Below are 25,451 nucleotides of genomic sequence, written 5' to 3'. Positions count from 1 at the left end.
TTATCCAATTCAGGGTCGCGGTGGGTCCAGAGCCTACTTGGAATCATTGGGCGCAAGGCTCACTGTCTTTCATTTTCTGTAATCTCTTTATCTTGTTCATGGTCATGGTGGGTTTGAAGCCTACATGGAATAAATGGGAGCAAGGGGCCAGTCCATAACAGGATACCACACCCTCACTCATTCGCTCACGCATTCACTCACACCTATGGATAATTTTGAACAGCCAATCCACCGCCAACATGTGCTTCTGGACTGTGAGGGTTAGAAAACATTTTCCAGGGTTTGAACCCACAAGCACTACCTGTTGAGCAATAATGCTGCCCACATAACGGACATCCAATTCTAAATTTGATTACATTAATTTAATTTAATCAGCAATTAGGTTGATAAGTGAAAACACAAGAAAACCCATTATTGTTTTATTGTGTTCTACAAAATGTACCATTTTTTTTTTGGAAATAAGGTTTATTTATGGTATTTATAGATACTTACTCTTCTCGTTATGTTTTTAAATATTCAGTCATATAATCCTAATTATTTATTTTTTAAATTGCTGCATAATACAATTGTTAAGATATAAAACGTCATTCAGAGAGATTTGCTGTTAAATGTTCAGTTATATCCAAACATACTCGGTTCAAATGTTTACAGCAACAGTCTAAAAGTTTAAACTCTGACATAATTACAAAATACAATTACAGAAATGACTGGTGGTGGTTGATGTACTACTTTTTTATTTATTGATTTATTTTTTTTAACTCTAACACTATTATTCCAATGTCTAACCTCAGATGATGTGCAGATACAGTGGTGACTGTGGAGAATGAATAAACATCTGTAGTTGCATTGTAGTTATCTCAGTGTCTGGCCTAAAGTTAATTTTTTAAACAAAGCATTAATTCAAAAACTTTGTTTACAACTCATTACTTATCAAGTCGTGGGAAACAAATGGGAGAAAATTATGAAAAAATATTGTGTGGATTCAGTGCATCACTGCCTAATTTTTTTTACATAGAACCTTGACAGGAATGTGGGGTTTTCCTTTGAATTCATGAATATTTATGTTTTTTTATATAATATATTGTAGTTATTATTATTCAAGTATATTTCTTGACCTGCTATATCTTGCCTTGTATTAGGTGTGAAACTTAGCTTGTTTTATTATTATTTAAAATCACACTGCCATCTCTATGTATGGTGTTTTTATGTGGATTTATCTACTGAAATCCTCTTCAATTAGTTTGAAACTGCCAACAAAAGGTTTTTTGTTTGTGTGAGACCACAAGATGGCGTTCTGTCTCTATATAAGGAAGGATATACCTTTGCACTGAAAACAGTACAGTTAGACCGAGGTTTTTCAGAGCTGAAAGTCCTGAGAGGGCAAATGAGCGAGAAACGTCCCATTATGTGCAAGTGTACGTTGAGGTACAAACTATAAATGCCCCCAAAATCCAGAACAATTTTTTTAATCTAGTGCTAAGTAAATCATAAAAATCACTGTGTGTCATGTGTGAATTTAGCAGTCAGTGCCATCACTGAGTCTTTCCCTTTTAAAACCGCAGTGTATAAAAATACACTCCCAAACAGGCAAATTCAAACATTTGTAACTGTAAGGTTTCTTAAGTCACAGAAACCACCAAACTCCTCACAGACAGTCACCAGAAGTGGGGCTCAAACCCACAACCCCAGGACCCTGGAGCTGTGTGACAGCAACACTACCACCATGCCATGCACCAGACAATAAATGGAAGGTAATAAAAAGAGGCTGCATTTTGTAAAGTCCCTCTCTGGTTCATTAAAATTATACCCCCTTCAGTCACTCCTAGACTCACCTGCAGCTTGTAAACCTGGGAGTGTCCCCTATAATATATATTTAGCTCGTAAAAAATACTACATGTATATGTCAGCAAAGTAAAAACCTAATTTTCAATGGAGGGTTATAATCGCAACATCTGGAACAGTTGTATTCGTTCACTTATATTCACACAAAATATCAAGAAAACATCGTTTAAAAACAGTGTTCAAAACTGCGACAGTATTCCAGAGAAAGCTCCGAATCTGTCAGACTTGGTGAATCGGTTCACTAGTGTTTAGAGTCAGTGCAAAAGAGCCGATTCTTTGGCGAGTCCGGTGCATCCCGAGTGAGGAATGAAACATGGCGGGAGAGGCGAACATGGAGGAGCAAACTTTTCTGAAAGTGGATGCAGGAGTTTAATGCGGTTCGGTTCTTTCGTTTCGAGACCCTGAGCTGTTCTTCTAGCTGTGTTTCCGAGGGACGTGCGGAGTGTGGAGGCTCTGGTGATGCAGTAGCGGATAAAGCGTGTAGTTTTCGTGAGGATCAGGCCGGGGCGGAGAGGAGCAGAGAGAGAATAGAGCGCTATGCCGCGGGAGAGCGGCGCTAAGCGGAGAGAGAGCTCGGAGCTACCGCTGCCCGCGGGCTGGGAGGAGGCGAGGGACTACGACGGCAGAGTCTTCTACATTGACCACAACACCCGACAGACCTCCTGGATAGACCCCCGAGACAGGTAACAAATAAACACAGCGGGAGTTCGGCTCGTAGTCCTACACTTCTTACTGGAGTATTTTGTTCCACCTTAAACTGCAAAGCGGTGACCCGCGGGTGCCCAAGTGTAACTGTTGCAGCTTTTAAGGTGGGACGGAAAACTCGGTAAAGAAAACCACTCATGAGGTGGGATAATTCTGAAGGAATAAATAGTCTTTCAGCCGCCCAAAAAAAAATTGACTGTAGGACAGAAAACGTTTTTGAATTTCTTAATATATATATATTATATACAGCTAGAACAACTGGAAAGCACAATTTATTACCTATGTCTCTCTGTTTTGCCTAGGTTAATGAAATATATGCAGCGTTAAGAGCGTCTGCTCTAGTGTTTATAATGTCATTGTTAACCAGTCAGTGGCTTATTGTTTTGTGAACCTGACTGAGATTTAACAATCTCGGTTTTGCAAATATTTACTATTGAAACAAATGTGAAAATATAAAAAAAATCAGAACACCCCTATGAATGTACATTTTATTCCAAAGCTCATTTCTCAATGTCTACTACAGTTAGTAGTAATCAACATTTGGCGAGACTAAATATTCTGACCTCTGTCATCATGGTAATTAAACTCCAGTTTGAGCTGATGCTGTGTGGTTTTGTGGTGTCCACTTCAGAAAAAACAAGGATGAAAATCTAATAACTTTAGTATGAGAGATTTATGTTTAAAGAAAACCATTAACATGATTTTCGATCCAGAATCCTACCGTCAAGCTGAACATTTAAAGGGTGCTACAATGAAGGCAGTGGTTCTTTAGAGAACCCTGAACTCATAGGACCATCAAAATATCTGTAACTGTTCTTTGCTTTGTTGAAGTTTTATGACCAGCACATGGATTTGTATTTAAATAGTTTGGTATGATATTGATCTCCTTATTTTTTACAACGAATATTACCTTTCTGGCTCTATTTAAAAGCGTTTCACTAAGAGTATACTGTTAAATACTTCATATACTTTGAATAGCAGAAAGGGTACCTGTGACAATGGAAAGTTATTTTATTCCTGAATATACATTTCAAAAATGTAAAATCTTGCATATTTCTTTTATTTGTAGTTTAAATCAAAAACACATATTTAATGAGTTTGGTTTAAATTAAGTAATCTTTACATCATCTTACTGACAAGTTCAATACTTGTATAAATGAATAACAAAATGTTGATATTTTAGACCAAAAAAAAGCCATATGTTACTTTGAATTACTCTTCTTAGTCACTCACTGGTTGACAAAGAATAGTTAGCTTTGCTCAGTGTGGATGTAACCACTTTTTCATACAGAGCTCTAGGCCCTACTGATGCTGCAAGTTGGTACAGTGATATTCACCTGAACATTTTTTACAAGACTTACAGCTCAGTTTTTATTTTCTTTGTCCAGTTTGAATAGTTGCCAATGTGGAGGCTTACTCCATGTGACTGAACTGAAATGTGTCTAGGACTTCCAAGACTTGGTCTTTACAAAGCTCTTCACAGGATTGTGGTTGACATCCAAATGGCTTATAAATGGTATATGTTTTGCGTCATGATAGTTAAAGCCCCAAGTAGCACAGTGAACGTGCCCATCTTATTGCAGAAAACAGATCAACAAATCATTCAGATTGAAGTTTCTTGTCACTGGATACCATTGTCATAAAAGTGACTGCTCTTTTTTCTCTTTTTTGAAAAAGTATGACCACATAATGTAAACAGAGAGCAAATGAAAGAGAGAATTGAAGTGGAGCTCGCAGAGTTCCATGTGCAAATATGCGAGGAATGCTCCCTGGGCCACTGGGAAAGCACTGTGGATGGGCTTTGTGAGGTCTGTATTTTCACCAGCAGAGAAACAGGCTAAAACCAGGCTTTCATTTGGCCTCATTGAGACATGAGTTCTCTAGAAGCCCAAATGTGAATTGAATAGGGGGGATTTGCAGCCACTGGGAAAGTTGTAACACTTTTCATTGTGATTGTTATATAGCTTATCATTTCTCCAAACAATTTATATGTGGCCGAGTACCTCAAAGAGAAGTGTCTTTGTAGTATTGGCCAGCTTCTGAGATCTACTTGAGACTGTTGGGAGTCTGTATTGCCGGTTCAGTGTTATATATTACTTTAGTTCAAGTCTGTGTCCGTGTATAAGAGAATACAGATTGATATCTGTGCATTGTTTTCATATGCACCAGTAGCTGCTTTTTTTTCCCCCAGAGGTTCAAAAAACTGCTTAATTAAATATTTTGGGTTGGATTCTCAGGCCTAAAAATCTGGTCTAGATAGAATTATTAATGATTAAAAGCCACCAGAGTTGCAAATAAGTCTAAGACTACACTTAATACATTACAAAAATGTGTTGAATGGTAACATTCAGAAACGCTAGTCTGTTTGTAGAGATCTGGCTTATAATTTGTCAGGCAAGTCAACATAAACAAGTAATATTTGAACTCCTCTAGTTCCCGAGTAGTTAAGCTACCGGTTGTTTACATTCAGCTTATGAATTAAAACAATACAAGCAAGTTCAGATCCCAGTTTCTAGCTGAGAAATTTTGGATTAATCACAGAAAGTAATGGGCATTTGCCCTGCTGTCTATTCAAGCAGGACTTGTGAAAAGGGATTCAGCAAATGTTCTCCTGTACATGAAATGGGTTTTATATATATTAGGGATCAAGGACTAGGCTTATTTTTTGCAAATATTTTACATATGTTGGTAGTCTGTCATTTACATCCACATCAGTTATCACAGTGCTCTAATGCGGTTGAACATTTTCTTTCACGCTGACATAGGACATGGTTTCCCTTCTTATCTTCCCAAAGATAATAGCCAGACTGATTCATCTGTAGATGAATGCATAGGTTCATCAACCTGTGTAAATCTGCAAAGTAGATTTTTAATTAGGACAAATTAGAAACTAACAGGGTGGTTATTTACAATCGGAATGCATTTAATTTTTAGATTATATCTAAGACCACTTTTAAAGCATAACTCCTCATTTCACTCAAAAAAAGTTTTCTTGTAATGTTCCAACTCGGTGCAATGATGACACTCTATATTCTGAGTATTGATAACGTCACTGCACCAGCTGGCTTTGGAAAATAACATTAAACCAAATTCTATAAGCTGTAATATTTATTTCTGCCGCTCAATTAAAAAAAAAACACCCAGCACATGCACTGAAGCAAGATCAATTTGAAATATGAATTGAATTATACATGTTTTTTAAATCTTTCAGCTAATATATATTTGGTTTATATATATATTTTTGTGCTTGTCTTGTTTTGATAAGAACTGAGAGGAAATGGACCTAATTACAGAATGCTGTGCAATGACTGCATTTTGTTTTATTTATTTATTTTTTACTGCATTTATTTTTTTTTTTGTCTAAATAATATGAATGGCCACAAGTTTTTATCTTTTTAATATGCGTTTTATGTTCCTCAGTAGTGAATTAAAGCCTAAACAGATTACCTGACCAGACATTTGAAGCCTTATGAACTGTGGGAAAGTCAGGAGGCTAGTCTTTGAATGCCAGCTTTGTATAAACAAGCAGGTTAATAATCTAAATGAATTGTTCTTGTTAATACTAGCCCAAAAGCGTCACCGAGTTGATGCCTCATAATGAGTAATCAAATGTCAAATGATGGTCAAATGAGATGTGATCATCACCAGTAATTGAGTGTAAATATTAAATTGCTTACATTTAAATAAACACGTATTTATTATTAAGTTAAATTATTTGGGTTAAATAATACTCTTTAATTTTACTCATATTTTTTGTTCTCGGGATCTTTAATCTCTTGCATTTTCATGATTTAAAAAAAAGAAGAAGAATGGAGTTTGCTCTTTGGAATATAGATAAGAAAAACCCGATCTACTTGAAAGCTATGAGGAGTCACATGATAAGTTTGGTAATGTGAAACTGATTAGTGTCTGAGAAATCTCATATTTCCATCAGTGTCGTTAAAGCAGTAATAGAGTGTAAATGCTGTGTTTAAGAGGGGATTTAGTGTAGGACTCTGCTTAGTGAAACTTGTTTTGGAATGTACTATGCCTCTGTTTGACTAAGTACTACAGTCAGAGTCATGAATGTGTCATGTCTGGAATGAGCAGTAAATGCGACACAGGATGTGTCACAGGTTGTCTAGCTGTCTATTTTAGGCTGGAATCAGAAAATAGTTACAGCTTTAGCTAAGTTAATGGTCATCTGGAATATTCCTTTGGTACGGCAGGTAACCGAAACTGTTGAATTTAATAAAAACAGTGAGTTGATTAAAACATGGTAACAAAATATTAATATAGAGCTCAGATTAGTTAATTCTATTTCGAGGCTGGTTTGTAAATTGCAGCTATATATTTTTGAAAATATATTGTTTCACAGGCCTGAAAAACCACCAGGCCTCTGTAATGTGATATTCCATATCGTTTTCGAAGTTTAATTTCTACCAGAGATTAAAGGTTTTAAATGAAAAGATTTAGAGCTTGCTGCCACATTGTCTCTGAAACTATACAGATGATTTTAAATGTTAAAGCACCATTAAAATAAGGGGCTTAGGATTTTACCCTATTTCAATTCTGATTAGCCAACGAACATAACTAGAAAATATATGAGCAAGTTGATCATGATTCTGTGTTTTTGGAAAAACAAAAACCACAGTCAAAGATGGTGTGAATGTGTGGGTGAAGCTTTATAGGATTTGTAATCTTTATTTTGTTGTTAATGGCTCTGTCAGAATCTGTTAGACGTGGTTGCATGCCAAAGGACAAGTTCTTTCGGGGTTTGCTAGTAAAGTGACAACATGTAGTGAAAACTGGAATTGGTCTGTGAATTCACTGCACAGACTCTTGGGGAAGATGTGGAGTTCCTCTGTGAAACAGGGCTATCATCCAGCAAACCGAAAGTCCTCTCTTTCTCTGACACACACACTAAGACAATTTCTGCTGTTTTTTGAAGCAATACCTCAGTGCATGACTGATGATTGACATTGACATCAGCTGAACCGTTTTTCCAACTTGTGCAGATCTTCTCCTCCTTTCTCTCTGATTTAGTCAAGTTTGTGCATCTTAGTGCACAGTCTTTTGCAAAAGCTTTATTATCTGATTGTACACAGGAAAGCAACTTTTGAGACTTATCTACAATAGAGTTTTTATTTATTTATCTATTTTTTTCCCAAGGTGTATTTATTTGAATTTTATAATTACACCAAATGATTGATTGTTTGCAAGCTGATGAACTACAATCAATCAACTCTCCTCACTGACCTGAGTGAGCACAGTTCACCTACAGGTTCGGAGCATGGGGGGTGGGAATGTGACTGAGTTACATGTGGCAAACTGAGTGCAGTGAACTCCCTCCTTGCAGTAGTCAGCGTCTCATTCAAATAGAATAGAAACTGAATAGAAACAACACAGCGTGTGGGTAATTTTAAGGGTTGGTTTCCCAGACAGGGATTAAGCATTGTCCTGGACTATACCCTCCTTTCCTTTTGATTGGGAAATCAAAATTCAAAATGTCTATGAGCCCTCCTTCAGAAATGTTCAATACTGACCCCAAGCTTTTAAAATCAGAACTATAATAGAGTTTCAAAACAGTGGAGAGAGAGCTGTCTGCATCCTCTATAGATGTGATGCGTGACCAGGTTGCCGGTTTGAGGGAAAACTGAACGAACAAGCAAGAGACAAGTTTAAGAACTTGGACCGTAATAGCTAAGAAGAATGTTCCCTAATCAACATATATACACCTAATTTCACTTAAACGTTTACCTACACAAAAAAGTGAACATGGGCCTCCATTTATTTGCATTTACAACTGTATTCTGTCCAAATCCACCTGAAATATTTAGACTAGACATGGCTGGTGTTGCATACCGATTTTCCTTGCTACCATAAATGTCGTTTACGAGGCAGATGATCTTATCCACAGTCAAACATTTAATTTCACTTTGTGTTGGTTATTCACCAGGTTGTTGAATTCTCTGTTCCACCTTAAGCTTTTTAAGGTTTTTGAAGCAACTATTATTCCACTATCCTAAATGGGTCCGTTTAAATGTCTCCTGCTACTTATTGAATACTCAATTCCACCTTAAACAGCTATACAAAGCTAGTGCTAGGTTTATAAACTAAACTTGTTTCGAAACACTTCTTATTTCCCATTTCATCCATTTAACACACACGTCCAAGTGTACATCTTGTCACTAAAACATCTACTTACTAGAGAAACGCTTATATTTGCTGTGTACTAACAAGCGTGGCTTCTCTTTTCGACCTTCAATGGGTGAATATGCGAGGCTTTTCAACCACTCCTTAATTTGTTTAAAACACACACAAATTACATAGAAATGCACATGGATCTGTATCAATTTCCTTAAAACCTACAAACAATGGTATTTACAGCTTTCGATCATGCTGTCACCTTCTTTGTATAAAACACAGTCCTGACATTTTTCAAACATTGCTATGCCTCACTTTCTTTAAATAAAACACAAAACCTATGGTCTTTACTCATTTTAATCTATACATAGGCATCTGTACTTGTATATTCTTTTCAGAAATGCTTTGCTGTTACCTGTTCAGGAGATTATTAGTGTTCTTCAATGTTAATGCTTGTAAACTGCCTTCACTTTTCAAACACAAAGCCAATATTTCCTCTCATTTTACTCCGTCTCTGGTCATGGAGATTTTTAGAAGGGCAATGGGGCTTTTTGGGTCTGGTAAAATATAACATTAACTCTGTTCACTTGGTCATTTCATGACTGCAAGACACTGTTTGTAAACCTGGCCACACAGTGGACTGTGAAACGATTGGACAGAAGGTGGGATGACAGGCAGGACCTCGGAGGGCGGGATCATATGTGCTCTGCTCTGGACTGGGCACTTCTCAAGGATACTGCTTTAGCAATGCTATGAGAGGCAGCAGTGTTTTAGCTTTGACTGTTTCCTTAATCTATGATCACACACCCTGGACATTTTATGACTAAGTACAGTAAATATCCTACAGATTGCTCCTTTAATTTACAGGAGCATTTAAGGTGGGATTTTCCTGACAAAAGCGATTTAGAGAGGATAAAGCAGTATTTCTCTGTGCGTCATCAGCCCACATCAGAGGCGAGAGAAATCACTGACCCAGGAGAGCACTTCTAGGAGAATATCCGTGAGTTCAGGGTGCTGTTTGAGCCTTTCAGCAGAATTTGGTGTTCTAGGGATGCACCAATACCACTTTCTCCCTTCTGATACTGATATTTCATATTCAAGTTGGTACTGATACCAACTCTATCTATCTTAACTACTAGATAGATGCCTATAAATCCAGATATTTATATTGCTATGCTTACAGATTTTATTTTGTTAAAGCAACGTTCTGTATCGCTAATAAGATACGTTTGAACAACATTTGCTATTTTATTAACTTCACATTAGGGCCATGAACATAAAAATAAAAAATAAATCCACAATGCAGTAACACGTATAAGTAGGAAGGTATAATCTTACTAAGCCTGACTGAACACTGTCATAAAGTTATTTCTCACGATTATGAAATGCACTTTCTAAGGACTGCTGCAGACCTGTTTTAGCGTGCTGCTTTGTGGTTGCTTGAATGAAGTCAGTGTTCTTTGGCATGCTGGGGTTACACTACACCCCGATTTAGACTTTTCTAGCCTGATTTAGACTTTTATTTTGCATCGAAATTGCATTTTAGACCAGTCGCGCAGCATATCAAATTTTTTATTTTTTCAACCTGACTTTGGACTTAGTCACGTTTTGTAAACTCTCCACCAACTCAACTCTGAATGAGTACCTTCAACAGCCAATGAGAACAGAGCACAGAAAGTAAACGCAGGCACGTGCAGTGGGGCTCTACAGTGGAGGAAGGATTTAACGCTAAAACCATGAAAAACAACAATATATTTCATAGAGCTGAATGCATGTCCCCAAATAATGAATATTTCCTGTAGGTTACAGCCTTTATTCCAACTTTTCTCTAATTTTCATTTCCACTGATTTTTTTTTTTTATTTTGTTTTTTTAGTTTTTGACCAATACAGTACTGATATTTAATACCTTGGAGTAGCCAATACCGATATTAATAACTGATCATTTTATTATTTTGTAATTAAAGCCAATTCATATTTAATTAAAGCAAAACAAATTCTTTTTTATCATAGGTCGTCATAGGACAGGCCTTTTTTCCTATTTGTACATTTCTGTACATTTTTAAATTTTATCTATTAAGTTTATTAGATATTATTTAATTTATATTTTTATCAAAGATTTATTAAAGGTTCTGCATGAATGGTTTCTAGAGGGGCGCTATTTAGTGCAGCTCCAGGTTTGTTTTGGAGAGCGGGGGAGAGAGCGACATAAAGCAGCTCTGAGAGTGTGTTTGAACAAGTGTTTGTAATTGTTTATCACCATGTTTCAGTAATAAATTCAGACGCTGAATGACTCTATTTTCATGTGTCTTATATAAGAAGGGCTGCACTGTAGTGGTTGAAAGTATTTTTCTGTTGTTTAACCTGCTGTGTGTGTTTGCGCCACTATCTGTGTGTGCGTATACTAAGCATCGCTGATATTTTTAATTAGCTTTCACCACAGAGAAATTTAATCCACACAGCAGACATAGCGTCAGTGCGTCAAGCACAAGGACAAAAATGGTGCCAAGTTATCCGTTGTAATATCAGCTAAAATTCCGATATTGGACTGGTGACAGTAACTAAATAAAATCCAAATATTGGCAAATATTAATCAGTTAATTAAATCGGTTACCGATTTATCATTCATCACTAATTAAAAAAGAGCAATTTTACTTTATATAAATGCGTAAAATGGCGGCACGGTGGCGCAGCAGGTAGTGTCGCAGTCACACAGCTCCAGGGGCCTGGAGGTTGTGGGTTCGATTCCCACTCCGGGTGACTGTCTGTGAGGAGTTGGTGTGTTCTCCCCGTGGCCGCGTGGGTTTCCTCCGGGTGCTCCGGTTTCCTCCCACAGTCCAAAAACACACGTTGCAGGTGGATTGGCGACTCGAAAGTGTCCGTAGGTGTGAATGTGTGTGTGTCTGTGTTGCCCTGTGAAGGACTGGCGTCCCCTCCAGGGTGTATTCCCGCCTTGCGCCCAATGATTCCAGGTAGGCTCTGGACCCCCCGCGACCCTAAATTGGATAAGCGGTTACAGATAATTACAGATAATGGAAATGCGTAAAATCTTTGATAGTGCACCTTTTTTAAGTTTTTTTTTTTTTTTTGGGTGAGTTAAGTGAGTAATTAACTTTGGTTCGCATTGATGGCTGGTTTGTACTTGGGAAGGCAACATTTACTACATTTTTTACTGATTAGGTTACAATTCTTTTATAATTCAGATGTCACTGCATTTAACTGAGTAGGTACCATATGTGTATGATAAATTTTATCGTGACAAGCTCACTTATGTAAATGTAAGTGTACTGCAGCTGTGTAAGACAGTGAATGCATGTTAAACTGTGTGTGTGTGTGTCCAGTGTGTCTGAGGGCCTCCTCAGGTAGCTCCTCTGTCCTCCTGCTGCTGAGTTTCTGTGGGGAGGCTTTTGTGCCTGTGGAATGAGCACAATGTCTGGCATGCCTACACTACAGCCTGAGGGACTGTGCCTGCCAGCGGCCTCAGACAAAGCTGCCCAAGAGAGGCAGCATTTCCCACGTGTCTCCCTCCCTCCCTTTCCCTTTTCCCCCAGGACCCTACAGCTCTTCTTTATTCTTTATTAGCTCTGTTATGCAACGGCAGTGGCCAGGCCTGCCGCTTGGCAAAGAAAAACCTTTATACGTGATCACAAAGCACACCAAATTCAATTATTCTGGAAAGTAGGAGCTGTGTTACCAGCACCAAAAGGTTATTCACATGAGCTCAAGCCCCTCTCTGCTATTTTGCTTCACTTGGTGTTTTCATTATGCTATTTTGGGAGGGGGTGTTCGGGGTCTCTTTATCTTTTTAACAGGCCTGGCGAGCATGTCATTGTTTCATGCATTGTCAATTGTTTGTATCCGTCTGTGTGTTTCTCCGTTTGAGGTTCTGCTTCCTGGTGAGACATCATGTTGTTACCTCTTTCTGTTTTTCTAAATAACTTTAGTCCTTTGATGCTCAGTGCATGAGTCAAAATGTACAAGCAGGTCTTAGAATTTTCATCACTTAAGAACATACCTCTTCATTTATGCCTCAAGCTGGAATCTAAACTGACATTTATTGTTTTTACTGGTCATTTAAATTATATTCCTGTGAATTACCAAAAAGTTAACATAGTGAATAGTTTTACTAGTAAGACCAATGATTTATCAGTAATCCCCTAGCTCTCAGAACCTCCCTGATGGCCAATGTCTTTGGAAAAAATATCTATGTACAAAAGGAAAATACTTTGTAATATCTATTCACATTGGGTTTAATGGTTTAGTAGGCAGGCAAAACAAAATTCATTTGTCTAAAAGTGCTCTCATTGTGCACCCAGATGTTCAATTGTGCAAGCCCAGTGCAGACATGCTTCTCCATAGAGAAGCATGAAATGGGATGCTTTGGATCAGCCCCACATGATACTAAGGTCAACATGCTCAGTGGCAGGTTTTGAACAGAGGTGTATATTTCTCTCCAGTATTAGACTTTTGAGCAGTACCGTATTTTCCTACCTCCTGACCTACGCCAAGTAAAGAAGACTAAACAGAGTTTCCGAGGGAATAATGCGAGACACTACGTGTTTTACCTTAAACTACGCTGGGTTGTAATCTATTAATAAAGTTGAACTGACCTATCTGACTGTTTTGTTGACATTCCCATTAGCGCAGCTCCATCTAATTGATGCATAACGTAACCCCCAGCCTCTACTGTAGCGTCTATTGTATGCGCCTTATAATCCGGTGTGCCTTATATATGGACAAAGTTTTAAAATAGGTCATTCAATGAAGGTGCGCCTTATAATCCGGTGCGCCTTATAGTGCGGAAAATACGGTAATTCATTCTTTAGACTGATCACTTTCCAATAAGTTGGAGTGTTGACATGGGACAAATTCTCCAGCATCAGCAAAAAACCTCACTAGTGTTTTTTAAGATTAAATGCTTTTAGATCCTCACAGGAATACACCAACATCTAGGCTGAAGCTTTCCCAGCTGAGTGGAGGCTTTTATTACAAGTAAGAATGGCAAACTCTCTATGAATACCACTAATTTCAGAAGTAGTGTTGAATGACACTGAAATTGGGGATACCTATGTTTTTTTTTTTTTGTTTGTTTTTTTTTTCTCTCCCCCCCCCCATCCCCCAGTGTAGGCGTTAAGTGCAGGAAATTAATAAAATGTAGAATCCACCTACTCATGAATTTTAACATACTTTAAGACAACTACAGTTGCATGGAGGTGTGATTTTAACAATCCGGGATTTTAAAGTCAGAGACACTTATTCAGAGGCACATTATTAGCAAAATTTTATGAATGATCGATAGCAGGTACCATTGCATTTATGTTACATCAAATATTTAAATACATTGAATATTTAAATATTAAGCTGGAGGACAAGACTTCCCTTTGTTTTTTTTTATCATAATTTTCAGGAAACCCCACCCTTTTTTTTTTTTCTTTTTTTTTCTTTCTTTCTTCAATTTCATTACATCATACATCACTTCATTCATTCATTCATTCGTTCATTTATATTTTATAAAACGTGAATGTACTTCATTTTGCTTCGTTGGTACCAGAAGATTAAGTGCATATTTGGGGGTGCTACAGTAAAGGTGTTTTCAGAAGGCACTTTTTTGTAACTGATATCAAAACAACGATAATTGGCCTTAATGGGCACTAATCAATACAACAATACATTTGCTGGGTTTTGGGGGAGTAATTTTTTCCCCCTTAGTCCTGGGGGCAGCCGTGGTGGTTAGGGAAGTGGGTGTGTAAACGGATGGTTGCCGGTTCGATCCCCAGAGCCAGCAGGTCATGACCGAAGTGCCCTTGAGCAAGGCACCTAACCCCCAACTGTTCCCCGGGCGCTGTGCCTAGGGCTGCCCACCCCTTCGGGATGTGGGCTCACTGTCCCCTAGTGTTCACTTTTTTGTGTGTTTCACTGCACATATTGAGTTAAATGCGGAGAACTATTCCTCTGTGGACACAAATTGATTCTAATTCTCAGCTTGCACTTTTGTACATCATCAGTGAACAGTTACAAACTCAAAGCTACAGTGAATTCATAAAAAATGCTTAAACTCAGGTTTAAAAAATGTCAGTATATGAATTTGAATAGCTAGGTTAGACTTTATATTATAACATTTATGAATTTAGGAAGAATCACAGTATTGTGTTTCTGTTTCAGGTCATTAATAAAGGATCTTTCAGGACCAGTTTGTTTTTTGTGAGCTAAAGCTATTTGTTTATTTTTGTGTAGTCTGAAATTACTGTGCTGAAGTAATAGGAATGTTGAAGTGAGCAAACATCTCATCATTGCCCAGCCTGTTGCTGACACACACTTAGTAAAGAACCTGTTGCTCTGGGACAGACCCCCCCCCTCCCCCCAATTCAGGCTTTATTTATGCTGGGTGCGCTCAGCCGCTTACAGGTTATGCTGATCATGCCAGGAATGTTAGTCAAGCAGGATCTGCCAAACTTGTCATGGCTACTTGCTCTGGAATCCTCACACCTGGGTGTCTTAGGAAAGAGATTGTGTTGGGAATCCAGCACAAAACCAATTAAATATTCAGTGCCACTCTCAGGATCACGAGAGCATGTTTACAGTTTTGACCTGAAGGTGTTTATTGCCCAACTCTGCTCCCGTTATTAACATATGTAAGCTTTTACTCTGATAAATCTTCTCATGTCTTGGGTCTTTTCTGCAAGGCTTGGGCAAGAATATTTCACCCACATGTGGCATTTGCACCACTTTAGTGTGGGCAGTTTGTGGTTTTGAACCTTCTGCACTGATGAATTGCAAAAGCTCTGTTTTTTGCCCTTTAATTTCACTTTGACACTGTAGCAGTTTGTAGAGGTTTGTATTTATGTCTTTCTACAGTGTAGATGATGTGTTGACATGTAGAGCAAATAAATGCTCCTAGAGGATCACGTAGGTTTGTTCAAGTTTTGCATTCTCAATCAGCCATAGCTTATGAAGATGAACCCTAGTATGGATTGTTTCCCATGCAGTGGCAGACAGTATCTAAATGTGTCTGGAGACAGAGATTCTGTAGTCAATGTTCAGTGGGCTACTTATAGTAGACCTATTTCTATAAGATGCTCGACATAATGGAAGTAGGGAATGTCCACACTATGGTGTTTGAAATGCTCAGCTGCCTGTTCGCTCGTTCTGTAACGGGGTTGCAGGCTCTTCAGTTGGGGAATACATAAACGACATTCCTCTCAAAGTTGTAATCTCGTGTCTTCTTTTAACCCAAGTGTGGAATTTTAAGATTGACACATGTGGATGCTTGTTCTGTCTGACTGTGACTGTGATGCCCTCAGTGGTGAGCTATCAAAGTTAGCAAGGGGAGCGTTTGGTTATTTGTAGGTTCTTAATAGGGTTAAAATGGGCCATATAACATTTTCTTCTGCAGTTTCATGGCCATGTATGTCTCGTTCTAAACTTGGGATACTGGTCATTAGTAGTTTTTAGTGTCATGTTATTCAGTGCATGTCAGTCTCAGACTTTTTCAAGCCTAACCCAGGTGGTGTTAATATTTGAGCATGACAAAAATGTTAATGCCTGGCTTAATGTTAAACAGATTCCTTTTTTTTATAATCTGTAGAGTTTTAAATACGTACAAACCTGAAACAGATGGATGATGTGATTAGAAATATGCAAAGGGATATATTGATATTAATTAGCTTGAACAAATGGACAGAGGAGGATGCAGTGTGGTACATTGTTTGATGAGGACTTAATCAATGTAATAATAATATACGCTTAGTTATTTAGTGCTCTGAATATAATTTTCTACTTGTAATGAAAATCTGAGATGTTTCTTCTTGGTTTAATGTTCAAATTTTTTGTATATTCTTTTGTTTTTTTTACTGTAATGGCTTCTGGAGAGCCACATATGTCGTTTCAGACCCTAAACATTGCATTTTGAAGGATAGATGTATGGTAGAAGTGTGGACAGAAACTCCTGTGGTTTGTCACAGCTGAATCAGGAATGGAGCTGAATGTTCCACTATTGCTCAAAGATGAAGTTTATCTGATGGTGACAGTTTCGGTGTTCTCTCAGATCTTGCAAGATTGTCTAAGTTCAGATTTCTCTTAATTCTTTTGTTTCTCCTCTTGGAGAAAGGCACTTAACCGCCACCTGTTCCCCAGGCACTGTGTGTGTGTGTGTGTGTGTGTGTGTGTGTGTGTGTGTGTGTGTGTGTGTGTGTGTGTGTGTGTGTGTGTGTGTGTGTGTGTGTGTGTGTGTGTGTGTGTGTGTGTGTGTGTGTGTGTGTGTGTGTGTGTGTGTGTGTGTGTGTGTGTGTGTGTGTGTGTGTGTGTGTGTGTGTGTGTGTGTGTGTGTGTGTGTGTGTGTGTGTGTGTGTGTTCACTGCCCCTATTGCGCTAGTGTGTGATCACAACCACAAATAGGTTAAATGTGGTATTATATACCCCTTTCACAAACGCACAGTAATCCAGAAATGTGTTCTGCTGTATGTGTGAATGCGACCACCCGCAACATTCGTCCTAGACCGGACTTGCCCTCTTAGAGTCCAAGTAGATTTTTCAGGTAAAGTCCGAGTCAGCATGTGAGAACATGCTACGGTAAATGTACTGGAGTTTCTCCTGCATGCCTAAAGCATGCGTTTCATCTCCCACTGCGAGAGCGCGCCCAAGGCCGAAAATCTGCTGCATGTGTTAACGACCACTCTGGGACATATCCGGACCTGATACTCCAGAGAATTTCTAGAGGAACTCTGGAGTATCAAGGAGTTTGATAGAGTTTGATGGCATTTGTTTCAAAGGGGCAAAACTGTGCAGTGACAAGAAAAGCAAGGTTACATTTACAAAAAGACATATTATTGTGTCCTGGAAGTGTAGCGTATAAGAATGATAAGAAGAAGCTAAAAATAAACCACACAATTTCATTAGTCATTGGAGTGTAAATTAGGTCGTTGTCATGATAATTTATCATTCTAAATAATCAATTGAAATGATTTATGCAATATAAACCCCTTTTAAAATAATAATGATATTTGATAATATTTTGCTGTATATCCGAATGGGGGCCAGATAAAAATTATTGCATTAAGAGTTTCATAAGCAATATTTTTGCTCACTTACCCCCAAAAATATTACACTGGAACCAGATTCATTTCTAGATCTTTTTGCAGCACCATTGGCTCTGATCTAATCTAAAAGGAAGCCAGTATAAAAATGCATACTCTTCTCCAACCTCCAGTTCCATCAGCTGCAGCTGTGCGTGCTGTGTCAGGTTTATGCTTCTCACACTTTGGCTCTGTTGCTAATGAACGTGGGTGACAAGTTACTTTAACAATACAGTTACATCAGTGGCAAAAAACACCACTTAAATTTCCATCAGAGTGAGGCCACCCTTGGCCATGGCGGCATGTTGTCTAAATGTAGGCTGTGGATTAATTAAACCAATAAAAGTTTCCTCATAAAGTTATACAGAGCTGATCAACCCGCATAAAAGGCAGTGCCTTGAGCGCTGGTGTTTCAGTTTATTAGCCTCTTACAAACATGTGGCTGCCAAATCCGAAGGTTTGCTACTGGACTTTGTACAATCAGGCGAGGAAAACAGAGCTAGAGCTTAAATAAAGAACTTCTTGGCTACTATAATTAAGTTTATTTGGGAATATTTTTAGGGAAACACATTCTTGACGAGGAATGCAGAGAGTGTTGTTTGGGAGCATCTTAATTTGCGGGTGGAATGTTGGTCCGGGCCTTTGTTGTTGAAGATGGCTGAAGCTGGAGAAGCGACAGACTGGATGTCCAGACGAGGCCTGGACACTCGGACCAGGCTCCAGTTACACATGCCTTTCCCACCAGGGAAAAGAAGCTATGCTCATGATGGAAATATCCAGTGGGAGACATCAACGAAAGAGTGTGGATTATAATAGAATTAGCAAATGTCTAATGCTAAATTCTTCACTATAGGCCATCTTATTTTTTTAATTTAGTCTTCACTCTGCACAACTGCAGCATATTTTTTTATACTCTTTCGAGAAGCTCTCTCACTCTCCTGTGCTCCCTCCCTAAAGAGGAAAAAAAGTGATGTTGACCATGTGAAAACCCACTTGTTAAATGTTTCAGTCGTCCAGTAAAAGACAGAGCGCTTGTTTATAGCATGAGCCTATAAAATAGTTTAACTTTTACCCATCAACAAGCGGATTTTCAAATGAATACATTTTGTGTTCTACTTGTATGCTCTATTGCCTTAAATCCACCATTGGTTTGACAAAGATTTGCCATTTGTTTTAAAGTGGCAATTTTTTAAACAAGACCCCCCCCCTTTCTTTTTTCCTTCTGGAAGAATCTTTCAGAAATTCCCAAGTCTTAAAATAACCCCAGGCCCATAACCCTTTTTCTTTCTGATGTCGGCGGGTTTGGGGAGTCAGCACAGTGAATGCTCTGAGAGCTCTCCTTCTGGCAGCACTGGCTTCCTCTCAGGAAGAAAGGCGTGGTATGGGAAGATTAGCTCTCTCAGAGCTTGCATGGTCTCTCAGGAACTGAAAGAAAACATTGGAGCAACCCACAAGTGACTACTACTACTTATACCAGACTGAACTTTGTTCACAGTGAAAACTTATGCAGCCCCCATGTAGGCCAAGTCCCATAGTTATATAATCGGTATGTACTAGTAACGGCCAGCAGCAAATCCAGGTCATGATGGTCTGCAAAATTTGGGGCTTAGTCTTACAAGAATACTACTTTTACTTGGCTTCTGCAACTAGGTCTCTGTGTCTATCATGGCCTATAAGGCCACTCACAGATGGTCGGTAGAATTTATCACATCATAAAAAGGGCTAAATAGAGCTTACACACGGCTGTGTGGATGCAAAGCTTGGTGTACGGAGACCAGCGTGCTGTTCGCTGTTGTTTTTGAAAGCTCTGCAGAAAGAGGAAACTGACTCGAGGTTCCTGGTGAGAATGTGGGGTGGTCCTGTTTCCTGTCAGAGCTTCACGTCTCCCGCTATGTCCAAGCACATAGTTAGTGTGAGAAGTGGAGCTGTCCAGGTCTGGCTGTGTGGTGTATCTTTTCTGTTTCTGTCAACCCAAGCTGTAACATGAGATGCTATATGTTATGGAGTGAATACATGAATATGGGAATTTTCAACATTTAGGCGCTAAGTAGAAATATGTAAAATGCTACCTAGTCTGTAATGTTTAAACAGGAGATATAATGGAGGAAATTTGGATATCTCAGAAAATAATGAATTCGAGGACTTTTTGAGAAGATTTTGCTCTATGTCTGATTTCAAGTGGGGAAACTAGAATTGTATCACCAACCACAGTGCTGGTCTTGCATTGATTTGAGTGTGTGTGTGTTACTGTGGGCTTGAGTGTGGCTCATAATCATTTAAGGGAATGATTCCAAAACTTTTTCTGCAGTGCCCCTTTACAAAATGGCAACTACTTATTGAACACATTTACATAAAGTGAAAAATCAACTTACAGTGGAACTATTAGAAGTGGCATGCATTATATATCTCATGACTCATAATGAATGGTAATGCTGAACCAAACCTTACAACTGCAAAATGTGAAACAGAAACAAGTTCACTGTCCTTCCAATGCCCTCCTGTGAACAATGCGTGTGGAAGTCAGGATCAAGAGCTTTAGAAGTTGCGTGGGCCCCGAGTGAACAACAAGCAGTTGGCGCGGGAAATCTTAAGTGCGCAATGGGGTTTTGAAGTGTGAGGTCTGTGTGAAGCTCACTGTGAGCTCAGGTCAGAAACAATCCCCTCTGTTTATTATTACACAATAATATCAGTGACCCAGTGCTGAAAGTAATTTGACCAGCTCAGTTTCTCTACTGCTCCTATTAAATTGTGAGAAAATGTTTAATGCGATGCACCCTCTGCCATTTAACAATTATATTTAATGGGAGCTGAGAGGGAAATTCAAAACAGAAACCAGTTTAAAATAAATATTACTGAACTGTATGAAGGTGTTCCTACAGAAGAGCTGAATATAGAAAAAAGACCTATTGTTTAATCATTTATTGATGATTTAAAAACAAACAAACAAAAACAGTATGTGGAGAAATGGATAAAGGAAGATCCTGAAAAAAGCCAGGAACTCCTGCCTTCAGTTTTCTAGGCCTTTAAGCTTATCTCAATTGAATTGTTTTACACATTTGTAGTTTTAAAATGTAAATATTTTTGAAATATTTTGATTAGCTTGAGCTCTCCATTATAGTGTTTTTCGTTTTATAATGAAATGTTGGTGACGGTTCTGGAATAATTTAGCACCTGTATTCTACCGAAAAGCCATGCTGTTATAATCTATGCAGAATGTGATTTGGTGTTCTTTTTTTATTTGATCTTCTTGAAATAAGCAAAAACATCCCTGAAAAGACATTGGAAACATGTTCCTACAAAACCTTTAAAGTTCAGAATTAACAGTGCCTTTTATAGATGTGCAAGTCACTCATGCCATGTTCACTAATGCACCTGTGTGCTTATAACAACCAGGATGGGCTCCCTTCTCTTAATCCAGAGGATGTGGCATTAGTCTTTACAGCTATTTGTTTATATGGTTGTGCATAGTGTGTGTTTGGGTAAGGAGAGTTATAGGAGAGTGGCAGTTAAAGCTTGCCTTGTGATGTGACTTGCCAGCGGTCACAAGGCTACAAAAAAAAATAAAAAAAATAAAATATATATATATTATTATTATTTCTTTCTTTCAAATTCTTTCTTCACCACTTGGATCTGAAAGACCTGCAGGGAGGTCAGTAATATTTCCCTTCATCAATTCTGCCTTGGACTGGTCTAATCAATGTTGCCCTTGTTTAGTTGTCATTAACCTTGTCATTAACAATTCAAACTTTCTCTGGAAGCAGAAGTTCCATCCACATGTCCCTCTGATATGAGCTCCCAGCAGGCTTTATGTAATTGTTTGAGGCCCTATCTCACACTGTCACAATATTCTCTAGTTTGTAATTCAGTGTCCCTCTACATAGCTCATATATAAGAGTTGTGTGAATCCAAGTCTTGCTCCATTATGTTGATGATTTATTACATACATCAGTGCATATTTAAATGAAGATGACCAATAATGCCATGAGATTCACATTTTCTTATGAATTATTATAGACCATTTTAGTTTTTTACCAAAATATTTTCATTGCACCTTGTATTGAGGATGACTGATGTTTACTGTAATACACAGACCTTTCAGCGAAGTGTATTTACTTCATTGTTTTAAAACAACATTGCTTTGAAAGACAGCATCATTAGATTATAGTGACTAAATTGACATGGGTATGCAGACAAATACTGTTGTGTCTGACCATTGACATTTCTATTAGTTTTTGAATGAAGGGTATATCTTGTGTCTGTTTTTAATGACAGTGTTAGTCTGAGCACAGCATACCTGTCCTGTTGATCACTCTCAATCATGATTAGAGTTCACAGTTCATGCACGGCACCTCCCAGAAATGTAGCTGTTATGTTTTTGCTTTTTTTTTTAAAATTTATTTATAATTTTTATTTTTTAATGGTTTAATTTATATGGGAATGATAATCTTGTTTGAGTATTAGTGAATTCTGATTATGGTGGTCAACGGTGCAGTTAGGCTTGCAGCAGCTGAATAGCTGAGTGGACAAGACCGGTCCTTAGTTCTTCTCTCAGGCCAGAATGCCATTGATTGAAACTGGCAAAGTTGCAATGTTAGGAGTGTTGCTGTATATAAGTGCTGTCAATCATTTAATACATTTTTATTTATTATTATTATTACTTTAATATCTGTGTTTTGACATTTTCTGAGTTAGTATAATTTAATATTTTATATTAAATTTAATATTACATTTAATATTTAACATAAAATTATAATTAGACACACACAAACCCGAAAATGAAATTAGGCCTAGGCACTCAAAGTTTAAAGTGAAACTGGCTTTTACTAAAGATGATAAATAGCTTCTGGTGAAGTGTATGGGTCATGGACCTCATGGTCATCGATTGCAACAAATTTGCACATTTGTTTTGTACACAAAGCTGTTATCATATACTCATTTATTGGTCACTATTAAAAATGACCATGAAATTACTAGATAGGATGGAATAAATAGGAATGTTTCCTTACCTTTTTGAATGTGTTCTGTCCCAATGTGCTTGTATTTGTAAAGTAAACGTTTAACCCAGCTTTTACTTCGTTTACCCCTTGTAGCATGTAACCATAGGCAGTCACGAGTGAAGGATCTGTATAACCACATTAGTGCTAATATGTACTGTTGTGTGTAAGTTAGCGGTGTAATAGTTAAGATAAGTGCAGCGATGCTCGATGGAGCTCTGCCTCTAGTGGCACAATGCTTACAGTGCTTAATGGTTTTACCCACAAGGTTTTGTCCGGTCATGCAACATGGCTGCATAAATTTATGTTTTCACTTGCCTTTAAGGCAATGGTCTATATCTATAAAAATTGGGACTTGGTTTGAAAAACCTTGAAATGTTATAGTTAGGAAATAATAATAATAATAATAATCATATAAACAAGTATACAGTGGTGCTTGGAAATTTGTGAACCCTTAAAAATGTTCTAAAATTATAAATTAATTCAACTTAAAACTTCCATCAGTTTTTATGCTGGAAAGCAGTATTTTCTATCCTCCAAACATAATGCTTCTCATTTAAACCAAAAATCTATTTTGGTCTCATCCATCCAAAAAACATTGTTCCAGTAGCCTTCTGGCTTGTCCATGTGATCTTTCCAAAACTGCAAAGAGGCAGCAATGTTCTTTTTGAAGAGCAGCCGCTGCAACCCTGCCATGCACACCGTTGTTTTCAGTGTTCTCCTGATGCTGGAATTGGGAACGTTTAGCATTAGCCAACATGAGAAAGGCCTTTAGTTCCTTATAAGTTTCTTTGGGTATCTTTCTGACCTCCTTTGTCGGCTGACCTCTCCTGGGGAGGGTAATAATGGTCTTGAATTTCCTCTGTTTGTACACAATGTCTGGCTGTTGATTGGTGGGGTCCAGGCCCTTTAGAATTAGTTTTGGAATCTTCTCCAGTCTGATGAGTATCAACAATTATTCTTCTGAGGCCCTCAGAGGTCTCATTTGTTTGTGCCTTGATACACTTTCTCAAATGTTGTAAAGATCAGATTTTGATAAATTCCTTTTCTTTAAATACAAAACCTAATTTAAACATATTTAAAACACCTAAACACCTAACTTTAATTAATATTTTTAAAAATTTCATATATATTTAAGAAAAGAATATATATATATATATATATATAAGAAAAAACATTCTTATATATATATATATATATATATATATAAGAATGTTTTTTCTTATATATATTTTTTTCTTAAATATATATGAAATTTTTTTTTCTTTTTGTTAGAAACATTAATTAGTGCCTTGTTTACTTTTTAGCATTCATCTCTCTCTCTCTCTCTCTCTCTCTCTCTCTCTCTCTCTCTCTCTCTCATTCCTACAATACAGTTTTAGGGATTGCATAACTATAGTGACATCACTTTGATTTCTGAGGTTGTTGTGGATGTGTTTGATACTGAAAACTATTCTTTTCATGTGGGAAAGTAGTGTTGTGTGTTTATGGGCAGTTGCACCTGTATGTGTTCCTAATTGTCATTAGTTAATTTGTGTGGTCACTATTTAATTGAATTGCAATAGTGTTTTAATTACAAGATTTATTGGTGGGTCTCTTCGTAAAACAAAGATAGGTTCAGCTGCTCCTATGCTGTCAATGTGTTTTATGAACAAGAGTTTTTAACCCGGGGTCACATTGTTGTGTTGCCCAGGAGGGTTGCAAGGGTGGTTCTACAAAAACCAACATGTGCAGCCCTCCCAGAGCAGTGACTGACTGAGGTGTTGTTTGATGCTCCAATGCACATGAGTAGTTATCCTGTGCAGATCACCAACTAGGGCTACAGAGCAATAACATTAATTACCATAGTTATGCAGATGATACACAGATTATATCTGGCTCTTTCACCAGATGATTACAGCCCACATATACTCACTGTATCAGTGTCTGGGGCACATAATTGGATGAGCCAGTATTTCCTACAGTTTATATATTTAAAAAAAAATGGACAAAACTGATTCTTGTGTGTTGGCAAAAAAGAGTAGTGTTAGTATACACCTCTGTCCTGAAAAGGGAAATTGATTCTTGTCGTCAGGCAGTTCAAAAGAATAGGCTCATGGCAATTAGTCCTGTTTCCCAGGGCTAATATAAAGTGCTCAGAGGACTGGTCATCTTTATTTAATTAAACCCAGCAATATCTATCACAGGTTAAGGCTAAGAAAAATAGCTGAATGATTATTAAAAGCTGTAGTATAGGTTTTCAGTTGATTCAGTGCTCCTGAACATGTTTTGTGTAGTTGTTGTTGGTTTTTGTTTTATTTTATTTTCCAATGCAGCTCAGCAAAATTCCACAAAAAAAATCACATGTCTGGGGTGTGCAAGCACAAGGCATCGTCTCAAATTTCTCTTTATGGAGCAGAGAATCTGATCAGGCTGACCCTTTTTGGGTGTTTAACAGATTCATGGAGGATATTTTTATCCTTTGTTTTAAATAAAATTTCATTCTGTTTTGGCTTTAAGTTCATTTTTGTCTGGCAGAGTGAGCTACAAACTGTATTTCAAACATCTCCTTTCACCCTTTGTAGTACACGATATAGTTGTGACATAAAATGTTTCTGCCCCCCAAAAAAAGTGCAAAGTATACTCTATAATAAAACAGCTTATATTCAACCACAAGCTTCACATTTAGTACATTGGGTGGAGTAGTTGTAGTATTAATAGTCTTATTTTTTGTAA

The 25,451-nt window shown here is 37.7% G+C and overlaps 1 protein-coding gene across 4 annotated transcripts in view; it reads left to right on the top strand.

Moving 5' to 3' along the window:
* Positions 1 to 2,141: 2,141 nt before the first annotated feature.
* The window catches only part of wwc3 (WWC family member 3), a 57,173-nt gene continuing 33,863 nt past the window's right edge, over positions 2,142 to 25,451 (top strand). For all 4 annotated transcript variants that reach the window (XM_066665645.1, XM_066665647.1, XM_066665646.1 and 1 more), the window contains exon 1: positions 2,142 to 2,525. In XM_066665645.1, the coding sequence (XP_066521742.1) occupies positions 2,380 to 2,525 (146 nt within the window). In that variant the 5' untranslated portion in view covers positions 2,142 to 2,379. The remainder of the gene's footprint in view (positions 2,526 to 25,451) is intronic.

Source organism: Hoplias malabaricus, chromosome 3 (assembly GCF_029633855.1).
Source record: "Hoplias malabaricus isolate fHopMal1 chromosome 3, fHopMal1.hap1, whole genome shotgun sequence".
Lineage (NCBI taxonomy): Eukaryota > Metazoa > Chordata > Actinopteri > Characiformes > Erythrinidae > Hoplias > Hoplias malabaricus.
The sequence above is the reverse complement of the archived record's forward strand: the minus strand, read 5'-3'. Positions and strand labels throughout refer to the sequence as shown.